The following is a 22975-nucleotide window of genomic DNA, read 5'->3' as shown; positions in this document are numbered from 1 at the left end:
CATACACACATATACTGTATACACAATCACACACACACACACATACTATATACTGTATACACAATCACACACATACACACATATACTGTATACACAATCACACACACACACACACATATACTGTATGCACAATCACACACACACACACATATACTGTATACACAATCACACACACACACACACACATATACTGTATACACAATCACACACACACACACACACATATACTGTATACACAATCACACATATACTGTATACACAATCACACACATACACACATATACTGTATACACAATCACACATATACTGTATACACAATCACACACATACACACACATACTGTATACACAATCACACACATATACTGTATACACAATCACACACATATACTGTATACACATACACACATATACTGTATACACAATCACACACATACACACAAATACTGTATACACAATCACACACACACACACAAACACACACAGTCTGCTGCACTGATTGATAGGTCATGTTAACTACACTGGAATGCATTTCACACCAACCAACAAAGGTATTTACACTTCACGTCCAGATTAACAAATCATAGGTCCCGGGGTTTTGTTATCCCCAGCACAACCTCCTGGCACACCCTCATTTTCTGTAATGAAATCGGCGCACATAGATTTATTTTACCTTTATTTAACTAGGCAAGTCAGTTAAGAACAAATTCTTATTTTCAATGACGGCCTAGGAACAGTGGGTTAACTGCCTGTTCAGGGGCAGAACGACAGATTTGTACCTTGTCAGCTCGGGATTTGAACTTGCAACCTTTCGGTTACTAAAGTAGCTGCCCATGGGTAAATTTACTGGGGGGAAAGCCAACCAGACCAGTTGAAATAATGGTTGAAATAACCAGTTGAAACACCTGCAACAGTCAGCAAGGTTGTTTGGGGAAAGTAGATGTTCTCTTTCATTGTCTCATTACTGCATATGCCTGTTCTTACTATAAAATATGAAGTATACAGTGCTTCCGGAAAGTATTCAGACCCCTTGAATTCTTCCACATTTTGTTTTGTTACAGCCTTATTCTAAAATGGATTAAATAAATACAAATCCTGAGCAATCTACACACAGTAGCCCATAATGACAACACGAAAACACGTTTTTAGAAATGTTTGCAAATGTATAATTTAAAAAAAACAGATACCTTTTTTACTTAAGTATTCAGACCCTTTGCGATGAGACTTGAAATTGATCTCAGGTGCCTCCTGTTTCCATGAATTATCCTTGAGTCCACCTGTGGTAAATTCAATTGATTGGACATGATTTGGAAAGGCACACACACCTGTTGATATAAGATCCCACAGTGGCACTGTCACGGTGAAACCTGGCACCATCCCTACGGTGAAGCATGGTGGTGACAGGATCATACTGTGGGGATGTTTTTCAGCAGCAGAGACTGGGAGACTAGTCAGGATCGAGGGAAAGGTGAACGGAGCAAAGTACAGAGAGATCCTTGATGAAAACCTGCTCCAGAGAGCTCAGGACCTCCGACTGGGGCGAAGGTTCACCTTCCAATAGGACAATGACCCTAAGCACACAGCCAAGACAACACAGGAGTGGCTTCGGGATAAGTCTCTGAATGTCATTGAGAGGCCCGGCCAGAGGCCGGACTTGAACCCGATCTAACATCTCTAGAGAGACCTGAAAATAGCTGTGCAGCAACACACCCCATCCAACCTGACAGAGCTTGAGAGGATCTACAGAGAAGAATGGGAAAACTGCCTAAATACAGGTGTGTCAAGCTTGTAGAGTCATACCCAAGAAGACTCAATGCTACAATATTAATTGAATACATTTTTAGAATATGGCTGTAGCGTAACAAAATGTGGAAAAAGTGAAGGGGTCTGAATACTTTCAGAATGCTCTGTATATATTAAAACGTATTATTATATTATTATTTGTGTTTTTGCTGCCTAGCCCCGGGAAGCTCCTGCATCAGTCCGTCCCTGTTCACCGTCCCTGTTCACCGTCCCTTTACACTATACCAGCAAAGTGTAGGGAAACCATTAGTAAGAGTTGTAAGTAACCAGAGGGCGTGTTTAAAAATGACTTTTGGTTCCTGTCTTTTTCAGTCCACTCCATGTTGAAGTCTGCGTTCAACACAGTGGCCATGGAGAAGGAGAAGATCAAATCTGTTCTCTCAGACCAGGAGCAGTCAGAGCGGTCTGCCCAGGTCATCACCCTCAGGAAGTCTCTGTCACAGGTGAGACCGGCAGGTGTTCATTTTGAATTCTCCTTCTACACTGCCCATTATCCTCCTGCACTGGGAACAGTCACTATAAATGGTTCATTGTGTTGTTTTTTTTGTCAGAACACACTACATTACCTTAAATATTCTGTGCAGCACTTGAAACATGAAATGTACTGGCTGGAGAGATGAGTGGTTTCAAAGGAATTGTTATGACTTTCATCACTACTTGAGTTTGATTTCTGTTTCTTTGCGAATGGATCCATTTCATATAGTCACATAGTGAGACGAAAACAGAGCAGCCATGGTGTGTGTGTGTGTGTGGGGGGGGGGGGGGGCTACAGTCATGATATGTGTAGAGCTGAATATGAATGTAGAGCTGTACAATATAGATCCAGTTGTAATGTTTATCTGTTTAGTTCTGTATTCCTCTCTACACCCCTCTCATCCAGCTGACAGATTAGTGATTGATTAGTATTTCTCCTCATTTCAGGCCCTGTCCCAAAACGCTGAGCTTAAAACCCGACTGGGCCGCATCCACTCTGAGTCGGTCCTGTCTGAACAAACAATCAGTGTGAACCTCATCACCAGTCCTGATGAGGTAGCTAGCTACGTCTTCTACTGGATCAAGTTGTTGTTTTGTTGTCATTGTCCCTGAAATGCAGGACACTTGCCATTGCAGTGCTGGGTGCGCTTATGGCAGCCAGCTGGTAGCTAGCTACCAGGTGACGTCAGGGAGAATAGTGATCTTGTGTGCTGTTTATCTCCTCTGTGGTGTTATACATCCTGTTGAAGAGCTGGACAAGTAACTTTAGTTAACTGGAAAACATTGTGTATCCTCTGCTTTACTGCGTTTACCAATTAGGGTATTGATTCCTGTCCTTAAAGAAAGATGGTGTTTCCAGTATGTCTTGGCAGGTGAGCTCACTGATCATTAAAGTTGTGCTGAGCCTGACGTCAAGGTAAATGGAAAAAAACAAAGTGATCCTACCAGGAATATAGGAAGAATAAAGTCTCCAATGACTGCTGGGTCTCCACCGTCGTCTCGCCACCTAAAGTCACTTAGTAAAAGACAATGTACTGATTGTGTTTCTCTGTTTCCTTAAAAAGGAGGGGGAGCAGAGGGGAATCCCTCTGACTCAACAGACGTCCAATGAGAGCAGGCTGTCGATGTCAGAGTCTGTGTCGGAGTTCTTCGACGCCCAGGAAGTACTGCTGTCGGCCAGCTCGTCAGAGAACGAGGTGAGAGAGGGCTGTGGAGGGGGGCTCTCCAAACTAGAGGGGGGCACTCCCAACTAGAGGGGGGACTCTCCAAACTAGAGGGGGAGACTCTCCAAACTAGAGGGGGAGACTCTCCAAACTAGAGGGGGAGACTCTCCAAACTAGAGGGGGAGACTCTCCAAACTAGAGGGGGAGACTCTCCAAACTAGAGGGGGAGACTCTCCAAACTAGAGGGGGAGACTCTCCAAACTAGAGGGGGAGACTCTCCAAACTAGAGGGGGAGACTCTCCAAACTAGAGGGGGGACTCTCCAAACTAGAGGGGGGACTCTCCAAACTAGAGGGGGGACTCTCCAAACTAGAGGGGGGACTCTCCAAACTAGAGGGGGGACTCTCCAAACTAGAGGGGGGATTCTCCAAACTAGAGGGGGCCTCTCCAAATTAGAGGGGGACTCTCCAGTCTCTAGTCTATAATGCTGATGGGTCCAGTCATGTCCTTTAACTGAGTCCAGTCATGTCCAATTCCTCATGAAACCAACTCCAGGTTTTCAATGGTACGCCCTTCTTCATGGATTTGACATGGTCCTTCCTCCAGTCTGATGATTTGTCTGTTCTTAAGCCACAGAGTTGGCTTTTTTTCACTCACTGCCATGACAGACCCAATGCAATGAGTACCGAGCACCAGTCAATATGGCCCCATAAGAGCCATCACCCTTCAGGCCTATCTGGCTGCTCCCCAGGTGTGAAAACCAAGTGCTGCTATCTAGAGTTCTGCTGAAGGATTCCTCAACACGGAGATCCATCACCAGGCTAGAGCCAAACCCTCTGCCTCAGGTACCAGGCCCTATTCAAACCAGGAGAGTTCTGTTGGTCAATAAACCCTCTGCCTCAGGTACCAGGTCCTATTCAAACCAGGAGAGTTCTGTTGGTCAATAAACCCTCTGCCTCAGGTACCAGGCCCTATTCAAACCAGGAGAGTTCTGTTGGTCAATAAACCCTCTGCCTCAGGTACCAGGTCCTATTCAAACCAGGAGAGTTCTGTTGGTCAATAAACCCTCTGCCTCAGGTACCAGGCCCTATTCAAACCAGGAGAGTTCTGTTGGTCAATAAACCCTCTGCCTCAGGTACCAGGTCCTATTCAAACCAGGAGAGTTCTGTTGGTCAATAAACCCTCTGCCAGCAGCCAACTGTACTGCATTAGAGGCCATTACTACCAACAGCCACAATCTGCTATTCTCTGGTACCGTCAGTAAGATCATTGTATGTTACTATATATGTAAAGTGGAAATGCTGCAGTGTCTCATCTTGTGGTGACTGCAGAAAGAGAGAGAAGAGATAGCAAGCACTGACGGCAGTTTGCTAGTCACTGGCAAAATGCAGTGTGTGTGTACTGTACTGTGTGTGTGTGTACTGTACTGTACTGACTCAGTGGCTCTGTTGTCTTCCTCTAACCCTCTAGGCCTCAGACGATGAATCATACGTCAGCGATGTGAGTGATAACATTTCAGAAGACAATGCCAGCGTGACTGATAACGTCTCCAGACAAAGTAGGTCCTCCTTAGCTTTCCAAAAATGCCTCTCCTTCCATTACAGTGTGTGTGTGTGTGTGTGAGGGGGGGGATTGACCTTGCAGGCCTCACTGTGTGCCAACAGCTGCACTTGAGGCTTATGAAAGCTATCAGTGTGAAGTGCAGTAATGCCTCCATCTTCTATTCTAACCCTTCATCTTTCGACTATGTTTCAGTCGTGAACTACCTGTGGCTACGATGAGATGCAAGGATTAGGATTTGACGAGGCCCTGTAGTTCAGACAGTCATCAGTCCCGATGATGGTCCGTGACAGTACTGTACTTTCTTCTGGTTTCAGTGCCGAACGGAGACCTGGCTGGAAGTGCCTTCCGTAACGGGCGTCGCCCGTGTCTCCCCGCCCCCTCGCCAGACTGCAGCAACATCAACCTGTGGAACATCCTGAGGAACAACATAGGGAAGGACCTGTCCAAGGTGTCCATGCCTGTGGAGCTCAACGAGCCCCTCAACACCCTGCAGCACATGTGTGAAGAGCTGGAGTACACTGAGCTACTAGACAGGGCTGCCGATACGGAGGACCCTTATGAACGCATGGTACGGCCCAAGCACTCACCTCTGTGTATGAAGGCATGGTACGGCCCAAACACTCACCTCTGTGTATGAACGCATGGTACGGCCCAAGCACTCACCTCTGTGTATGAAGGCATGGTACGGCCCAAAGACTCACCTCTGTGTATGAACTCATGGTACGGCCCAAAGACTCACCCCTCTCAGTATGAACTTATGGTACGGCCCAAAGACTCACCCCTCTGAGTATGAACTCATGGTATGTCCCAAAGACTCACCCCTCTGAGTATGAACTCATGGTATGTCCCAAAGACTCACCCCTCTGAGTATGAACTCATGGTACGGCCCAAAGACTCACCCCTCTTGAGTATGAACTCATGGTACGGCCCAAAGACTCACCCCTCTGAGTCGTATAAATCTTCATGGTTACAGTTCTGAAAAGGCCACCAGTATAACTCTGCATTCTCTACCACCACAAGCTATGACAAAATGGCACATTACTGTAACTCTTAGTGATGATGTGACCCAGTCAACCAGCTAACACAGAGGAAACATACCACAGAGACTCATCAGATGATGTAAAACCTCTTTATATTAGGATGCATTAGCAACCATAGACATTACCATCACTAACCCATACAACGTGACCCAGTGTGTCCCATCACTAACCCATACAGCGTGACCCAGTGTGTCCCATCACTAACCCATACAGCGTGACCCAGTGTGTCCCATCACTAACCCATACAGCATGACCCAGTGTCTCCCATCACTAACCCATACAGCGTGACCCAGTGTCTCCCACCACTAACCCATACAGCGTGACCCAGTGTCTCTCACCACTAACCCATACAGCGTGACCCAGTGTCTCCCATCACTGACCCATACAGCGTGACCCAGTGTCTCTCACCACTAACCCATACAGCGTGACCCAGTGTCTCCCATCACTGACCCATACAGCGTGACCCAGTGTGTCCCATCACTAACCCATACAGCGTGACCCAGTGTCTCCCACCACTAACCCATACAGCGTGACCCAGTGTCTCCCACCACTAACCCATACAGCGTGACCCAGTGTCTCTCACCACTAACCCATACAGCGTGACCCAGTGTCTCCCACCACTAACCCATACAGCGTGACCCAGTGTCTCCCATCACTGACCCATACAGCGTGACCCAGTGTCTCCCACCACTAACCCATACAGCGTGACCCAGTGTCTCCCATCACTGACCCATACAGCGTGACCCAGTGTCTCCCATCACTAACCCATACAGCGTGACCCAGTGTCTCCCATCACTAACCCATACAGCGTGACCCAGTGTCTCCCATCACTAACCCATACAGCGTGACCCAGTGTCTCCCATCACTAACCCATACAGCGTGACCCAGTGTCTCCCATCACTGACCCATACAGCGTGACCCAGTGTCTCCCATCACTGACCCATACAGCGTGACCCAGTGTCTCCCATCACTAACCCATACAGCGTGACCCAGTGTCTCCCATCACTAACCCATACAGCGTGACCCAGTGTCTCCCATCACTGACCCATACAGCGTGACCCAGTGTCTCCCATCACTGACCCATACAGCGTGACCCAGTGTCTCCCATCACTAACCCATACAGCGTGACCCAGTGTCTCCCATCACTAACCCATACAGCGTGACCCAGTGTCTCCCATCACTGACCCATACAGCGTGACCCAGTGTCTCCCATCACTAACCCATACAGCGTGACCCAGTGTCTCCCACCACTAACCCATACAGCGTGACCCAGTGTCTCCCATCACTAACCCATACAGCGTGACCCAGTGTCTCCCACCACTGACCCATACAGCGTGACCCAGTGTCTCCCATCACTAACCCATACAGCGTGACCCAGTGTCTCCCATCACTAACCCATACAGCGTGACCCAGTGTCTCCCATCACTAACCCATACAGCGTGACCCAGTGTCTCCCACCACTAACCCATACAGCGTGACCCAGTGTCTCTCACCACTAACCCATACAGCGTGACCCAGTGTGTCCCATCACTAACCCATACAGCGTGACCCAGTGTCTCCCATCACTAACCCATACAGCGTGACCCAGTGTCTCCCATCACTAACCCATACAGCGTGACCCAGTGTCTCCCACCACTGACCCATACAGCGTGACCCAGTGTCTCCCATCACTAACCCATACAGCGTGACCCAGTGTCTCCCATCACTAACCCATACAGCGTGACCCAGTGTCTCCCATCACTGACCCATACAGCGTGACCCAGTGTCTCCCATCACTGACCCATACAGCGTGACCCAGTGTCTCCCATCACTGACCCATACAGCGTGACCCAGTGTCTCCCATCACAGACCCATACAGCGTGACCCAGTGTCTCCCATCACTAACCCATACAGCGTGACCCAGTGTCTCCCATCACTGACCCATACAGCGTGACCCAGTGTCTCCCATCACTAACCCATACAGCGTGACCCAGTGTCTCCCATCACTAACCCATACAGCGTGACCCAGTGTCTCCCATCACTAACCCATACAGCGTGACCCAGTGTCTCCCACCACTGACCCATACAGCGTGACCCAGTGTCTCCCATCACTAACCCATACAGCGTGACCCAGTGTCTCCCATCACTAACCCATACAGCGTGACCCAGTGTCTCCCATCACTAACCCATACAGCGTGACCCAGTGTCTCCCATCACTAACCCATACAGCGTGACCCAGTGTCTCCCATCACTAACCCATACAGCGTGACCCAGTGTCTCCCATCACTAACCCATACAGCGTGACCCAGTGTCTCCCATCACTAACCCATACAGCGTGACCCAGTGTCTCCCATCACTAACCCATACAGCGTGACCCAGTGTCTCCCATCACTAACCCATACAGCGTGACCCAGTGTCTCCCATCACTAACCCATACAGCGTGACCCAGTGTCTCCCACCACTGACCCATACAGCGTGACCCAGTGTCTCCCATCACTAACCCATACAGCGTGACCCAGTGTCTCCCATCACTAACCCATACAGCGTGACCCAGTGTCTCCCATCACTAACCCATACAGCGTGACCCAGTGTCTCCCATCACTAACCCATACAGCGTGACCCAGTGTCTCCCATCACTAACCCATACAGCGTGACCCAGTGTCTCCCACCACTGACCCATACAGCGTGACCCAGTGTCTCCCATCACTAACCCATACAGCGTGACCCAGTGTCTCCCACCACTAACCCATACAGCGTGACCCAGTGTCTCCCATCACTAACCCATACAGCGTGACCCAGTGTCTCCCACGACTAACCCATACAGCGTGACCCAGTGTCTCCCATCACTGACCCATACAGCGTGACCCAGTGTCTCCCATCACTGACCCATACAGCGTGACCCAGTGTCTCCCATCACTGACCCATACAGCGTGACCCAGTGTCTCCCATCACTAACCCATACAGCGTGACCCAGTGTCTCCCATCACTAACCCATACAGCGTGACCCAGTGTCTCCCATCACTGACCCATACAGCGTGACCAGTGTCTCCCATCACTGACCCATACAGCGTGACCCAGTGTCTCCCATCACTGACCCATACAGCGTGACCCAGTGTCTCCCATCACTAACCCATACAGCGTGACCCAGTGTCTCCCATCACTAACCCATACAGCGTGACCCAGTGTCTCCCATCACTGACCCATACAGCGTGACCCAGTGTCTCCCATCACTGACCCATACAGCGTGACCCAGTGTCTCCCATCACTGACCCATACAGCGTGACCCAGTGTCTCCCATCACTGACCCATACAGCGTGACCCAGTGTCTCCCATCACTAACCCATACAGCGTGACCCAGTGTCTCCCATCACTAACCCATACAGCGTGACCCAGTGTCTCCCATCACTAACCCATACAGCGTGACCCAGTGTCTCCCATCACTGACCCATACAGCGTGACCCAGTGTCTCCCATCACTGACCCATACAGCGTGACCCAGTGTCTCCCACCACTAACCCATACAACGTGACCCAGTGTCTCCCATCACTAACCCATACAGCGTGACCCAGTGCCTCCCATCACTAACCCATACAGCATGACCCAGTGTCTCCCATCACTAACCCATACAACGTGACCCAGTGCCTCCCATCACTAACCCATACAGCGTGACCCAGTCCCTGGGTACTGACAGACATGTTAGTTTGTCTATATCTGTGCGCGCTGCTGTGGCGTTGACAGGGACAAGCCCAAAGTAAACATTCTGAAGGCTTCCAGAGACAAAGGCCAGAAATATCATGCTCTGATGCAGCTGTCGACCTTGTTCAATCTCACATCTGTCCTTCCACTGACTTAGTTATCATAACAGGACGGTGCGTGAATACAAACATGTTGGACTTGTTAGATAAAAGACTATGACATTTCATTACTGGGCTGTTGTAAACCCAGGATGTTAACTGCTGTTACTTAATGGTACCATGCACTATTTGATGCACAAATGATTCATGCATAACTTTCAGAAAAGGAATTTGTGTTTCAGTGTAACGACAGCAGCCATATTAACGTACGGCATTGAAGACATTGTGTATGTGTAACGGATGTGAAACGGCTAGCTTAGTTAGCGGTGGTGCTAGTGTAACGGATGTGAAACGGCTAGCTTAGTTAGCGGTGGTGCTAGTGTAACGGATGTGAAACGGCTAGCTTAGTTAGCGGTGGTGCTAGTGTAACGGATGTGAAACGGCTAGTATAGCGGTGGTGCTAGTGTAACGGATGTGAAACGGCTAGCTTAGTTAGCGGTGGTGCGCTAAATAGCGTTTCAATCGGTGACGTCACTTGCTCAGTGACCTTGAAGTAGTGGTTCCCCTTGCTCTGCAAGGGCCATGGCTTTTGTGGAGCGATGGGTAACGATGCTTCGCGGGGTGACTGTTGTTGATGTGTGCAGAGGGTCCCTGGTTCGCGCCCGGGTATGGGTGAGGGGACGGTCTAAAGTTATACTGTTACATATGTTTTATGTAGTTTGTGTATTTTTTGTATTTGTTTTTGATCGTGTTGCCGTTTCTCTGCTACAGGCCATTATGGCAGCGTTCGTCATCTCAGGATACTCCTCCACGTACTACAGAGCGGGAAGCAAGCCATTCAACCCTTTACTGGGAGAGACGTATGAATGTATCCGTGAGGACAAGGGCATGTGTTTTATCGCTGAGCAGGTAGGTTCCCACAGTACTGCATTTTTAGATTATAATGAATGGACAGGGTGAACCCTGATCCTAGATCAGCTACTCCTATGAATACAGGCTCTGGCGTATTTACCAATATCTTAACCCCCCATACGGTGTATACGTTCTCAAGAAATGAATAAATACTGTAAATGTCCCTAAACAAAAAAACAGGGTCAAATGTAGTCTCTATAGACAGACTGGTTGCCTCCCACAATGTACCAGTGTTCCCTTGGTACCAGTGTTCCCTTGGTACCAGTGTTCCCTTGGTACCATTGTTCCCTTGGTACCATTGTTCCCTTGGTCTGTGATTTCTGAGACCAGGTCAAATGTGCCCGTTCTCTTCCATGCACTGGAGTCGGTAAGGTCCACCTGATCCTGTCAGGTCTGTAGGCTTTCAGAGTGCTTAAAGAAAGACTGTGTCCCAGTCTGCTGCTAGAGTAGATCCAGGGTCCAGGGTCAGATCCAGGGTCAGATCCAGGATCAGATCCAGGGTCAGGTCCAAGTCCAGGGTCAGGTCCAGGGTCAGGTCCAGGGTCAGGTCCAAGTCCAGGGTCAGATCCAGGGTCAGGTCCAAGTCCAGGGTCAGATCCAGGGTCAGGTCCAGGGTCAGATCCAGGGTCAGGTCCAAGTCCAGGGTCAGGTCCAAGTCCAGGGTCAGGTCCAGGGTCAGATCCAGGGTCAGGTCCAAGTCCAGGGTCAGGTCCAGGGTCAGATCCAGGGTCAGGTCCAGGGAAGGCTGTCATTCTGCCCTCTTCTCTCTCTTTATGATGGGGACCCTGTTGTTGTCATCTCTCAGCTATTCTCCCTGACCTGACTGACTGGCCTGACTGAACCTGACTGACTGGCCTGACTGAACCTGACTGACTGGCCTGACTGAACCTGACTGACTGGCCTGACTGAACCTGACTGACTGACTGATCCTGAATGACTGAACCTGAATGACTGGCCCGACTGAGAACCTGAATGACTGGCTCGACTGAGAACCTGAATGACTGGCCTTGACTGAACCTAGTTTGCACTTAGCCTCAGTGCTGGCGTTAGCTGTTACTGGTTGCCCAGTCCGCATGATAGTCACAATATAATGACTCACCCTCTTCTTCTCACAACACGTTTTAGAATGGTTCTAGAATGAAGTGGCTGCTTTTGTATCTGGACCTAAAATGAATTCCTCTAAGAGGCAATAATCTAGCAGTATTGTCACTGATGTTATGACGTTTGATTATCTCTTGAAGGTGAGCCACCATCCACCCATATCAGCTTGTCACGCTGATTCCAACAAGTTCACCTTCTTGCAAGGTACGTTATCTGTTGAATTACAGTGTCACACGCGCACTTCCTCAATGAGGTCATGGTTTGTCATTTTGCATTAAGATGGTACATTGATGGTTAATTCTGCCGATCTTCTTCTCAGACGTCAGATGGAAAAACAAATTCTGGGGGAAATCAATGGAAATCCTCCCAATTGGCACCGTTAATGTTATCCTTCCAAGGTAATCCACACACACACGCGCGCACAAACACACACACACACACACACACACACACACACACACACACACACACAGTCTGACATCCTCAAGACATATCCCCACTGTCACTTACTATAGGAGGTACATCCATAACAGTGGCCTTACCTTCTTGAAGCCTTCAGGTCCCTGCTAGCCTTCCCCTGCCACAGTCATCACTCCACTCTGGGTCCCTGGAAGCTTTTACAGAGCTACTGTACACCCTATTAAAGTGCCCCTTGACAGGGTTTGGGAGGGGGAGCTGTGGGAAATGAATCACTTAGACAGAAGAGCGGGAAGGGATGTGTGAAGGTTGCTGAATAAGCACATAGATTATAGTACATCGTAAGTGTCTGTGCCTCAGAAAATGAGATTCCACAGGCCCTGCTATTTAGCTTGTGAGACCTCTAACACTCTGTGATTATGTGGCCCGCTTATCATCTTTAAAGACACAGACAGACTTCATAACTGTCATGTGATTACTGTAGATATCCTGACTGCTGCTGTTGTGTCGTTCAGCTTTGGGGACCACTATGAATGGAACAAGGTCACCACCTGCGTGCACAACATCCTAAGCGGGAGAAGGTGGATCGAACACTACGGAGAGATCACCGTTAGAAACACCAAAAGCAGCGCCTGTATCTGCAAACTTACCTTCGTCAAGGTAAAGACATCGACAGCATTCATTAGGCACAAATTCGTCATTATTATTCGTTAGGCACCTCAGTTGCTCTTATGTGGTTCCTGTTAAACACAACCATGGGGAAGGAAGTCCTTATCGCCACAGATTAAGCTCACCTGGCTTTCTGAGGTCTTCTTCTGGAAGGTGTCTCTGGCAACACTACCAATGCATGCGAAGGGAGGTGTTAAGAGAGAATGGCGGCTTTAAGGGACCTCCATTGCAATTTTCTTGACGGTGAACTCGGCTGTGGAATAAGTCCCATAAAATCACTATGAAGTCCAAAGACAATTATGTGCTGAGAAATAGCCATCCCTGTTGGAGCGTCTATCACCTATCTTGGCTGACTACAATTTGGACATTTTCATTATTGTCTATATTGTTTCCTTGCTAGTGGATGATGGATGTTATGTATCTTATGATCGCAATGTTACTACTGTTGTCTCATTTGGCTTGTAGGGAAATTACTGGAGTTCTAATGTGAATGAGGTTCAAGGGTTTGTGATGGACCAAGAGGGGAAGGTGGTGCGTCGGCTGTTCGGAAAATGGCACGAGGGCCTTTACTGTGGAGTCCCGCCCTCTGCCAGATGCATCTGGAGGCCAGGTAACTAACTACCAGTGTGAATTTTGGCAGCTATTTTTTGATTTTATCTTAAAATTCCTTTTAGTCTTAGTCACATTTTAGTCATTTCATCCTTCCTTAGTTTTAGTTATTATCAGTCGACTAAAACTATTTTAGTGTAGTTTTAGTCACAGACATTTTAGCCACATAATAGTTTTTTTTCTATTAAATAATGAATATTTAGGCTACCTCTAACTTCCATCTTGTGCACATTCAGATAGCCTTGTCCAACTAGACCTACTATCCCCATGAATACTTTGGCTGGAAACGCTGATATTGTGGCAGATTGGAACCAATGCGGCAGCGTAGCCTAGTGGTTAGAGTGTTGGACTAGTAACCGGAAGGTTGCAAGTTCAAACTCCCCAAGCTGACAAGGTGCAAATCTGTCGTTCTGCCCCTGAACAAGACAGTTAACCCACTGTTCCTAGGCCGTCATTGAAAATAAGAATTTGTTCTTAACTGACTTGCCTAGTTAAATAAAGTAAAAAAATTATCATCATTAAAAATTGTTTTTTAAATTAACCATATAGGCTACAAAGCCTTGGCTACAGGTTAAACAATTTACAGCTGATTTCTCTCCCCGTCATAACTGTCAAGGAGGGTAAATAAAAGTGGTTTCCTTGAAAAGGGGAGAATTTCAGCTTTTCAAAATCTATTACTGTATTCCTTATATTCAACAAATAGCATTTGTTTTTCCCATAGGACAAAAGCAACAGCAACTTGATGAGGACTTGTGAGGCGTCTATATCTCAAACTAGATGTACTTGTACTCTAATGTACTTGTCCTCTTGTTCAGTTGTGCACCGGGGCCTCCCACTCCTCTTTCTATTCTGGTTTGAGCATGTTTGCGCTGTTCTGTGAAGGAAGTAGTACGCAGCGTTGTATGAGATCTTCAGTTTCTTGGCAATTTCTCGCATGGAGTAGCCTTCATTTCTCAGAACAAGAATAGACTGACGAGTTTCAGAAGAAAGGTCTTTGTTTCTGGCCATTTTGTGCCTGTAATCAAACCCACAAAAATTTATGTTCCAGATACTCAACTAGTTCAAAGGCCCGTTTTATTGCTTCTTTAATCAGAACAACAGTTTTCAGCTGTGCTAACATAATTGCAAAAGGGTTTTCTAATGATCAATTAGCCTTTTAAAATGTTAACACAACGTGCCATTGGAACAGAGGAGTGATGGTTGCTGACAATGGGCCTGACATAAGCCTATGTAGATATTCCATTAACAATCAGCCGTTTCCAGCTACAATAGTCATTTACAACATGAACAATGTCTACACTGTATTTCTGATCAATTTGATGTTTTTTTAATGGACATAAAAAATACAATTTTCTTTCAAAAAACAAGGACATTTCTAAGTGACCCCAAACTTTTGAACAGTATGTATATGAATGGTTTTTCACTGACAAATTAAATCGTTTAAAACAATCAATCCAAAAATATGCAGCGGACATTTGATGAATGGCATCTATTACAAAACAACGAGCATTTTAATGACACGCAGAATCCATTTCCTGTTTGTTGAGATTGACATAGTCTATTTATTGCGGCGTTGAAAACACAAACCAGAGATATTGGGAGTGCCCAAAGTCGCTATTGTTTATTGGTTGCGTGGTGCATTGGCACAGAAACCTGTCGGTGATAAATGTGTTGCATATATTTTAATAAATATGGCATCAAAATATTGAACATGTGATTTCTTCCTAGCTGATCATTGTCTGCAGCCGACTCTGATCGTAGTGTAATGAAACAGGCAGGGAGAGTGAGCTCGTCTGTGATGGTCGGTGAAACCTCACCCTTCTGGCCTGTAGCCCTGCGTGGCATCGACTGTGCCACACAAGCATGCTGAAGCGGCAAAGTTGATTTCCACATTTGGAAACACAAGGTCGCTACAGTTATTGTTATTTGTGTTGTTAAACATTATTTTGAGTTAATTCAATGAGGAGGGAGGGTGTTCCATGTATTTGATTGGCTAAGAGGAGGGTCGTGTAAAAATATTTTTTTTATGTTGGGGAGGGAGAGGTGCGTTTTTTTATGGCACCTTGAGTTGGACCAGCCACTCCCCAGTAAATTCCGATCTGTCCCTTATTATTGTTTCTAGTTGAGGTTAGACCAGGTCTCTCTTGGAAAAGAGATGTTATCTCAATGAGAAAAATCTGTATAAATAAAGGTGTCCTGGCTTCACATCAGTTCAAAAGATGGACAAAAGAAAGCTGTGTGGGAGAACCGGGCAGAGCAGCTCAATCAGACCAGGCAGCTGAGAGGATTGCATGAGATATTTTTCACGCGTGTCTATGCAGTAAGACAAAACAGATGAAGAGAGGAGCTTCATGGCAAATTAAATGTCCATTAGTCTCACGCGGAATTCTCGTCTCGTCACGTTTTCGCCAACTAAAACGAAAAGTAATTTGTAATAGTTATCGGGTTTTTTTTCTCCCCCAGGGTGTCTCGTCATAGTTTCAGTCAGGAAAAATAGGTAGTTGACGAGTATTTTCCGTCATAGTTACTGTTGACGAAAGTAACTACGTCAATCATACTGTTGCTATGCAGGACGCTTTGGATTGGATATCCGCAATCGTTAAGCAGACAACGGCATTAGATTAAACCGTAAAATACTAGTACATGAGATTGTAATACGGGGACAAAGAAAGTGTTGACACTGGTGTCAATAATCCACACCAATGGAAAATAAAAACTTTGAACTCGTTATTATTTTATTTTAGGGGATCAGCTTTAATATTGCAGATAGATTGTTGCTTCCATCAATATAATTGTCTGCATTTCAAAAAAAAAAAAAAAAGAGAAAAAAAAAAGAACTTTGAACTGATTCTTGAGCCGTGTGATGTCATGTGTTCCTTCCTCAGGCTCCATGCCCACAGACTACGAGCTGTATTATGGTTTTACCAGGTTTGCCATTGAGCTCAATGAGCTTTGCCCTGAGATGCAAGACCTGCTACCACCCACAGATGCCCGCTTCAGACCCGATCAGAGGTAGAAACGTACAACCGTTGCGCCATCACACTTTCAGCTACTGTGCCTAGACGACTGTATGAGAAATGCACTGTGTGCTACCTACTGCTGCCACCTGTTGAGATAAGGTGGAGCGGTAACCAGTAGCATACAGATCGGACTGGATGAACCACTGAACTAGCACACCTTTATTGTCATGAACCTTGACCTGGAGGCTAGTTGAACCAGCTGCCAAATCAAAATTGACTATATCGTAAAAATGTATGAAAACAAAAATGTGCTTTTTGTTCTAAATTTAAAGCAAGGGTTAGGCATTAGGGTTAGCGGTGTAGTTAATGTTAGGTTTAAAATCAGATTTCATGACTTTGTGGCTGTGCCAGCTAGTGACCACTCTGCAGAATTGCCTCCTGGGTAAGATTCATGACAATAAATGCCAACCAGCACAATGCAGCTGTTGTTGTGGTCTGATAAAGATTTACAGAATGGTTGATTAGTGAAGCTCTAAAAATGACTAAAAGCTAGTTTTACATCTGAAATAAGAGGACGAGATAGTATTTGTATGGTTGCATATGTTTACAAGCTTTATGTGTATTTCCCTGATGAGTGACGTTTGACAGTATATTCGACTCATAGGGATGTTGTTTCTCTACATTAGACACCTGGAGGAGGGGAATGTGGAAATGGCAGCCTCAGAAAAGCAGCGTATTGAGGATATGCAGCGCACCAGGAGGAAGTGGCAAGACGAGAACGACATTAAGCATGAACCACGCTTCTTCAAGTGAGTAAAGAGGCTAGATGGTCATTTACAAGGACATACTGTATTCCCCAGGCCAGGTTAGTGGGGGAAACAGGGTAGGTTGGGAAGGTCTCCCCCAGGCCAGCTTAGTGGGGGAAACAGGGTAGATTGGGAAGGTCTCCCCCAGGCCAGCTTAGTGGGGGAAACAGGGTAGGTTGTGAAGGTCTCCCCCAGGCCAGCTTAGTGGGGGAAACAGGGTAGATTGGGAAGGTCTCCCCCAGGTCAGCTTAGTGGGGGAAACAGGGTAGGTTGGGAAGGTCTCCCCCAGGCCAGCTTAGTGGGGGAAACGGAGGGTAGGTTATGAAGGTCTCCCTCAGGCCAGCTTAGTGGGGGAAACAGGGTAGGTTGTGAAGGTCTCCCCCAGGCCAGGTTAGTGGGGAAAACAGGGTAGGTTGTGAAGGTCTCCCCCAGGCCAGGTTAGTGGGGAAAACAGGGTAGGTTGTGAAGGTCTCCCCCAGGCCAGCTTAGTGGGGGAAACAGGGTAGGTTGTGAAGGTCTCCCTCAGGCCAGCTTAGTGGGGGAAACAGGGTAGGTTGTGAAGGTCTCCCCCAGGCCAGGTTAGTGGGGAAAACATGGTAGGTTGTGAAGGTCTCCCCCAGGCCAGGTTAGTGGGGAAAACAGGGTAGGATGGGAAGGTCTCCTCAAGGCCAGCTTAGTGGGAGAAACAGGGTAGTTTGGGAAGGTCTCCCCCAGGCCAGCTTAGTGGGGGAAACGGGGGGTAGGTTGTGAAGGTCTCCCCCAGGCCAGCTTAGTGGGAGAAACAGGGTAGGTTGGGAAGGTCTCCCCCAGGCCAGCTTAGTGGGAGAAACAGGGTAGTTTGTAAAGGTCTCCCCCAGACCAGCTTAGTGGGAGAAACAAGGTAGATTGGGAAGGTCTCCCCCAGGCCAGGTTAGTGGGATAAACAGGGTAGGTTGGGAAGGTCTCCCCCAGGCCAGCTTAGTGGGAGAAACAGGGTAGGTTGGGAAGGTTTTCCCCAGGCCAGCTTCGTGGGGGAACTGGGTAAGTTGGTTAGGGTCTCCCCAAGATAGATAGAAATACCTCTGACTGTTACTTGTGTGGCTGAGTTGTGTCATTAATGATTATCCATTCCATTCATGACATCTAACTCCCTACCATTGATTGCCCGTCTCTTTCCTCCCAGGAAAGTGGTTGATGCCAATCAAAGGGAGCGCTGGGTCACAAACAACACCTACTGGGAGCTTCGCAAATCCCCCGGCTTCATCAACATGGAAAACCCTAATCTATGGTAGCATATGGATCGCTATGCACACCATATCATCATCGCTGACAAAGGCTTTTATCTATGCACAATGAGGTTTTCAAATGAATATCTCATTTACAAAATAACAGTGTGGAAGGATACAAGAGCTGAGATGAGTTGATGACTTACCATCGCCCTATTCAGCTGGCCAGTCACCCATTCAAGCATCCTCTTGGATCCCCCTCATTGAGCTTGGTGCGGAGGCTGGGTTGTCAGGGCAACAATCTTACCATGTAGATCTATCCTAAGTCGTTTTGTGTTTGTCCTTGCCTTAATGTCATCTATCCACACCACACATTTTAAAGCTTTTAGTGAAACCCACTTGAGTTCTGATAGCGGTTTGATTTAGACTAGTGTTTGTTCTGAAAGCGGTTTGATTTAGACTAGTGTTTGGGTTAGGCCTTTGACCTACTACTAATGTATGTGTCATGCATGTTTAGAGTTCAGCTTTCATTGGCATATCCTATATAGACTAACATTATTTGTTTTAAAAACAAAAAGAAAATAAAGAAGTCTGAAGTTTTTGTAAAATATCTTCAACATCATAGAATTGAGTGAAAATTTAACTAATATACAATATTGGAAGATTGCTCTTATTTCTTTTTTTTTAATTAGCCATTTGCATTAGTTCAGTCTGAATCATAGCTGTATTCTTTATTGGGTCACACATTCTTTGTGAAAGTTAGAGATTCTCCGGTAGTTTTGTATAGTTTTTAGCCAGTAGTTCTGAAAGTAGCACTCACGAGCCAAAAAAAATAGGAAAATTGTGTACTACATCACGTATGTGCAGATTTGTGCACCACATCATTGCTCTGTCTCTCTCTCTCTCTCTGCTGTGTGTGCATGATGTGCCTCTTGTTAGCTGTCACTCAAATGGTTGAAGCTCATTGGTTGAACTCAAATTTCTAGGGGGCTGGACCACGTGGGGGAAAATGGTGCAGCTCAGCTTCCAGAAAAACAGTCACTTTCAAACTAGGGATTGTGTGTGTCTAATTGAGGTAAAAACCATAATTCTGCTCATAGATTAAGCATGTATGAACTATACATTAGCCCCGTTTATACCTGCCACTTACGTGCGTCCTTCGTCCTGATCTTGCCAGTATACAATTGTAAGATCTGATCAAACTCAGTTCACAATGTGTCTTTTATATTGATCTACACCTGTCTAAAAATGTGGCACAATCAGAATGAGGACAAGAACAGGACAAAGAGCGCATGTTATTGACAGGTATAAACGTGGCTATTGACACATCTAGCCCAAAGCGAGAGGTTTAAAAAAATGTAAAAAAAATATATTTTTTAAAAACGTATTAGTCGCCAAAGTTCCGGAACACGTCTTTAATTTGTTTTAATCACTGGTATTGGTGAAGGTCATTGCTGTGTGCCGAGACGTTTTCTCAGCAACTCCCAAAGACAAAACCCCTTGAGTTGAGACGTTTATAGTTCCAGTTTGGCTAGTTGAGGGAGACTGGCCCAACAGCTGATACATAAGCACTGGAAAGTGACTCCCTTTTTCGAAGCACACCCCCCTCGTCACTCATCACAACGGTTTAAGCTACAGACAATACTTCCTTGTAACTAACTTTTACATGTATAGACAATTCTGCTTTCTGTTATTCAGCTCACACGAAAACTATTTTCGATAGTTTAAGAAAGGAAAAAAAAGGTATGAATATAATTTGAATGTTCTTTAATTTCCTGTAATACAATTGATCTGTGTTGTTGTCTGAGTGTTATAGTGAGAATCCTAGCCTGCAGTAGAACTATAAAGACATGCCAGCATCCAAGACATCTGATATGGTGATATGAGGACATACCTACTGGCCGTGTGCCCATCCCTTCTAAAGAATCTATTTAAACCCGGGTCACTTGTCTGGATACATGGTTACACCGACTCATCTTTGATACAGGTCTATGTATAATGTGGTAGCTGGTTGGCTAGTTAGTGTATTTCCCTTTCACGTTATTTTTCCAACTAAGCCCCTCAGTGAAATGACAAGCGTAGTGAAAGTGGAGTAGTAGTCCTGCTGTCCTGTAGCAGTATAGAGGTCAACGCGTCCTCTACTGGGAACCACGTGACCTCTACTGGGAAGCACATGACCTCTACTGGGAACCACATGACCTCTACTGGGAACCACGTGACCTCTACTGGGAAGCACGTGACCTCCACTGGGAACCACGTGACCTCTAATGGGAACACCGTGACCTCTAATGGGAAGCACGTGACCTCTACTGGGAAGCACGTGACCTCTACTGGGAACCACGTGACCCCTACTGGGATCCACATGATCATTGGAGTGTCACAACTACACCAGACTGACTGACTAGATACCCCCACTTATACAACTACAGTACACCAGACTGACTGACTAGATACCCCCACTTATACAACTACAGTACACCAGACTGACTAGATACCCCCACTTATACAACTACAGTACACCAGGCTGACTGACTAGATACCCCACTTATACAACTACACCAGACTGACTGACTAGATACCCCCACTTATACAACTACACCAGACTGACTGACTAGATACCCCCACTTATACAACTACAGTACACCAGACTGACTGACTAGATACCCCCACTTATACAACTACACCAGGCTGACTGACTAGATACCCCCACGTATACAACTACAGTACACCAGGCTGACTGACTAGATACCCCCACTTATACAACTACACCAGGCTGACTGACTAGATACCCCCACGTATACAACTACAGTACACCAGGCTGACTGACTAGATACCCCCACTTATACAACTACAGTACACCAGGCTGACTGACTAGATACCCCCACTTATACAACTACAGTACACCAGACTGACTGACTAGATACCCCCACTTATACAACTACACCAGGCTGACTGACTAGATAGCCCCACTTATACAACTACAGTACACCAGGCTGACTGACTAGATATCCCCACATACAAGTGTATTGTAAAACACAAGGGATGCCTATTTGCCAGTTCTTTGACTATACATAACAGATTCCCATAGACATATTAATTTGTGTTATGTAAAAGAGGCCAAGGGACAAAATTATTTTACAACGTTCAGAATTATTTTGCTTTTGCAAATCCTTTAACGTGGCAGAATGTTGATGTTAAAGCCAAAGACAAATGTTTTTTTAATTATAGAACAAAATATCAACTCATTCTAGTTATGGTGTTTTCATTATGTAGTTAACCACACAGAGAAAAAGCTATTATATTTGATTATCCTTTAAACAAGTGTCCAGTTCCTAGAATTTACTGCTATGATGTTGTCCTTAACCATTCACCAATACAATTTTAAAAGGTTTAGATTATTACTGCCAAACAGCTTTAGTGTATATTTGACGTCCCCCCTTCCCTCTTGTCATTGTGTGTCCATTCACAATGGTTCAGTGTGTTAGATTACCACAGAATCTGTAACGATACATTGTACATTTGGATTATATTGATTTGTTCTTTGTTTTTGTTCTAGTGAAGCCGGAAATTGAAACGAGGAAAGTGATCCTACGTTAGAAACATATAGACTGGAAACGTTCAACTATAAAGTCTTAACTATTATTTCCCTGTGTAATGTCCAGTACTGAAGATTAAGACAGAAAAACGATTAAGATATGACTACAAACGTCATATCGTAGCCATGTATTCAGAAATCGAATTTGTTTGTCCGCTGTCACTTCCATTTGATGTGCCTTAATACATTTGATTAACGCCTCGCACACAATGTTGATAAGAAACCACATACAAGTCAGATAAGGAAACCATTTCAAATCCAATCAACCACTTTCCCCACTTGAGTTTTGTTCCCCAAGTTGTATTATGTACTGAATAATGTTGGGGAATAGAAGTGCTCGGAAATGTGTCTGAAATCTTGGTACGATGTAGGCAGGGGGACAATGACATTTCCCATAAATCTAGATATTCTAGATATTCTCATTTTCTGTGCAGTCAACTCCACTCATTTGTGATCACTGTTATTGTCAGTATCATACTGTCAGCCCAGTACTCTACTGCACTGTAAACACATGTAAACAGCAGAATATTCCTGTCTCCTCTTTTGGATTGGACTGATTGTAAAGACTTTTACTATCAACATCAACATCATACTTAGTTCATCAGGATATTTGAGGAGGATCATGTAGTCTGTGATGTTCTAGATTAATGCTTTGGAGAGAGGTGGGGAGAGAGAGAGAGAGACAGAGAGAGAGGTGGGGAGAGAGAGAGAGAGGTGGGGAGAGACAGAGAGAGAGAGAGAGAGGTGGGGAGAGACAGAGAGAGAGAGAGAGAGAGAGAGAGGTGGGGAGAGAGAGAGAGAGAGAGGTAGAGGTGGGGAGAGAGAGAGAGAGAGGTGGGGAGAGAGAGAGAGACAGAGAGAGAGAGGTGGGGAGAGAGAGAGAGGTGG

At 46.1% G+C, this 22975-nt stretch overlaps 1 protein-coding gene across 5 annotated transcripts in view; it reads left to right on the top strand.

Annotated features, from left to right (window-relative positions):
* LOC110502171 (oxysterol-binding protein-related protein 6) overlaps positions 1-22975 on the top strand; it is a 91707-nt gene that overhangs the window by 67692 nt on the left and 1040 nt on the right. For 3 of the 5 annotated variants that reach the window (XM_090216308.1, XM_036959394.2, XM_036959395.2), the window contains exons 10-22: positions 2115-2245; positions 2724-2831; positions 3341-3472; positions 4909-4996; positions 5316-5569; positions 10585-10722; positions 11967-12030; positions 12146-12224; positions 12759-12903; positions 13378-13522; positions 16407-16533; positions 17168-17290; positions 18450-22975. The exon at positions 18450-22975 is cut by the window's right edge and continues 1040 nt beyond it. In XM_090216308.1, coding sequence (XP_090072434.1) covers positions 2115-2245; positions 2724-2831; positions 3341-3472; positions 4909-4996; positions 5316-5569; positions 10585-10722; positions 11967-12030; positions 12146-12224; positions 12759-12903; positions 13378-13522; positions 16407-16533; positions 17168-17290; positions 18450-18558 — 1643 coding nt within the window. In that variant the 3' untranslated portion in view covers positions 18559-22975. The remainder of the gene's footprint in view (positions 1-2114; positions 2246-2723; positions 2832-3340; positions 3473-4908; positions 4997-5315; positions 5570-10584; positions 10723-11966; positions 12031-12145; positions 12225-12758; positions 12904-13377; positions 13523-16406; positions 16534-17167; positions 17291-18449) is intronic. The other 2 variants (XM_036959396.2, XM_090216309.1) reach the window with 1 other exon arrangement.

Source organism: Oncorhynchus mykiss, chromosome 22 (assembly GCF_057628025.1).
Source record: "Oncorhynchus mykiss isolate SJ-2025 chromosome 22, ASM5762802v1, whole genome shotgun sequence".
In the NCBI taxonomy this organism is placed as follows: Eukaryota; Metazoa; Chordata; class Actinopteri; order Salmoniformes; family Salmonidae; genus Oncorhynchus; species Oncorhynchus mykiss.
This window is presented reverse-complemented; position numbering and strand designations above follow the sequence as displayed.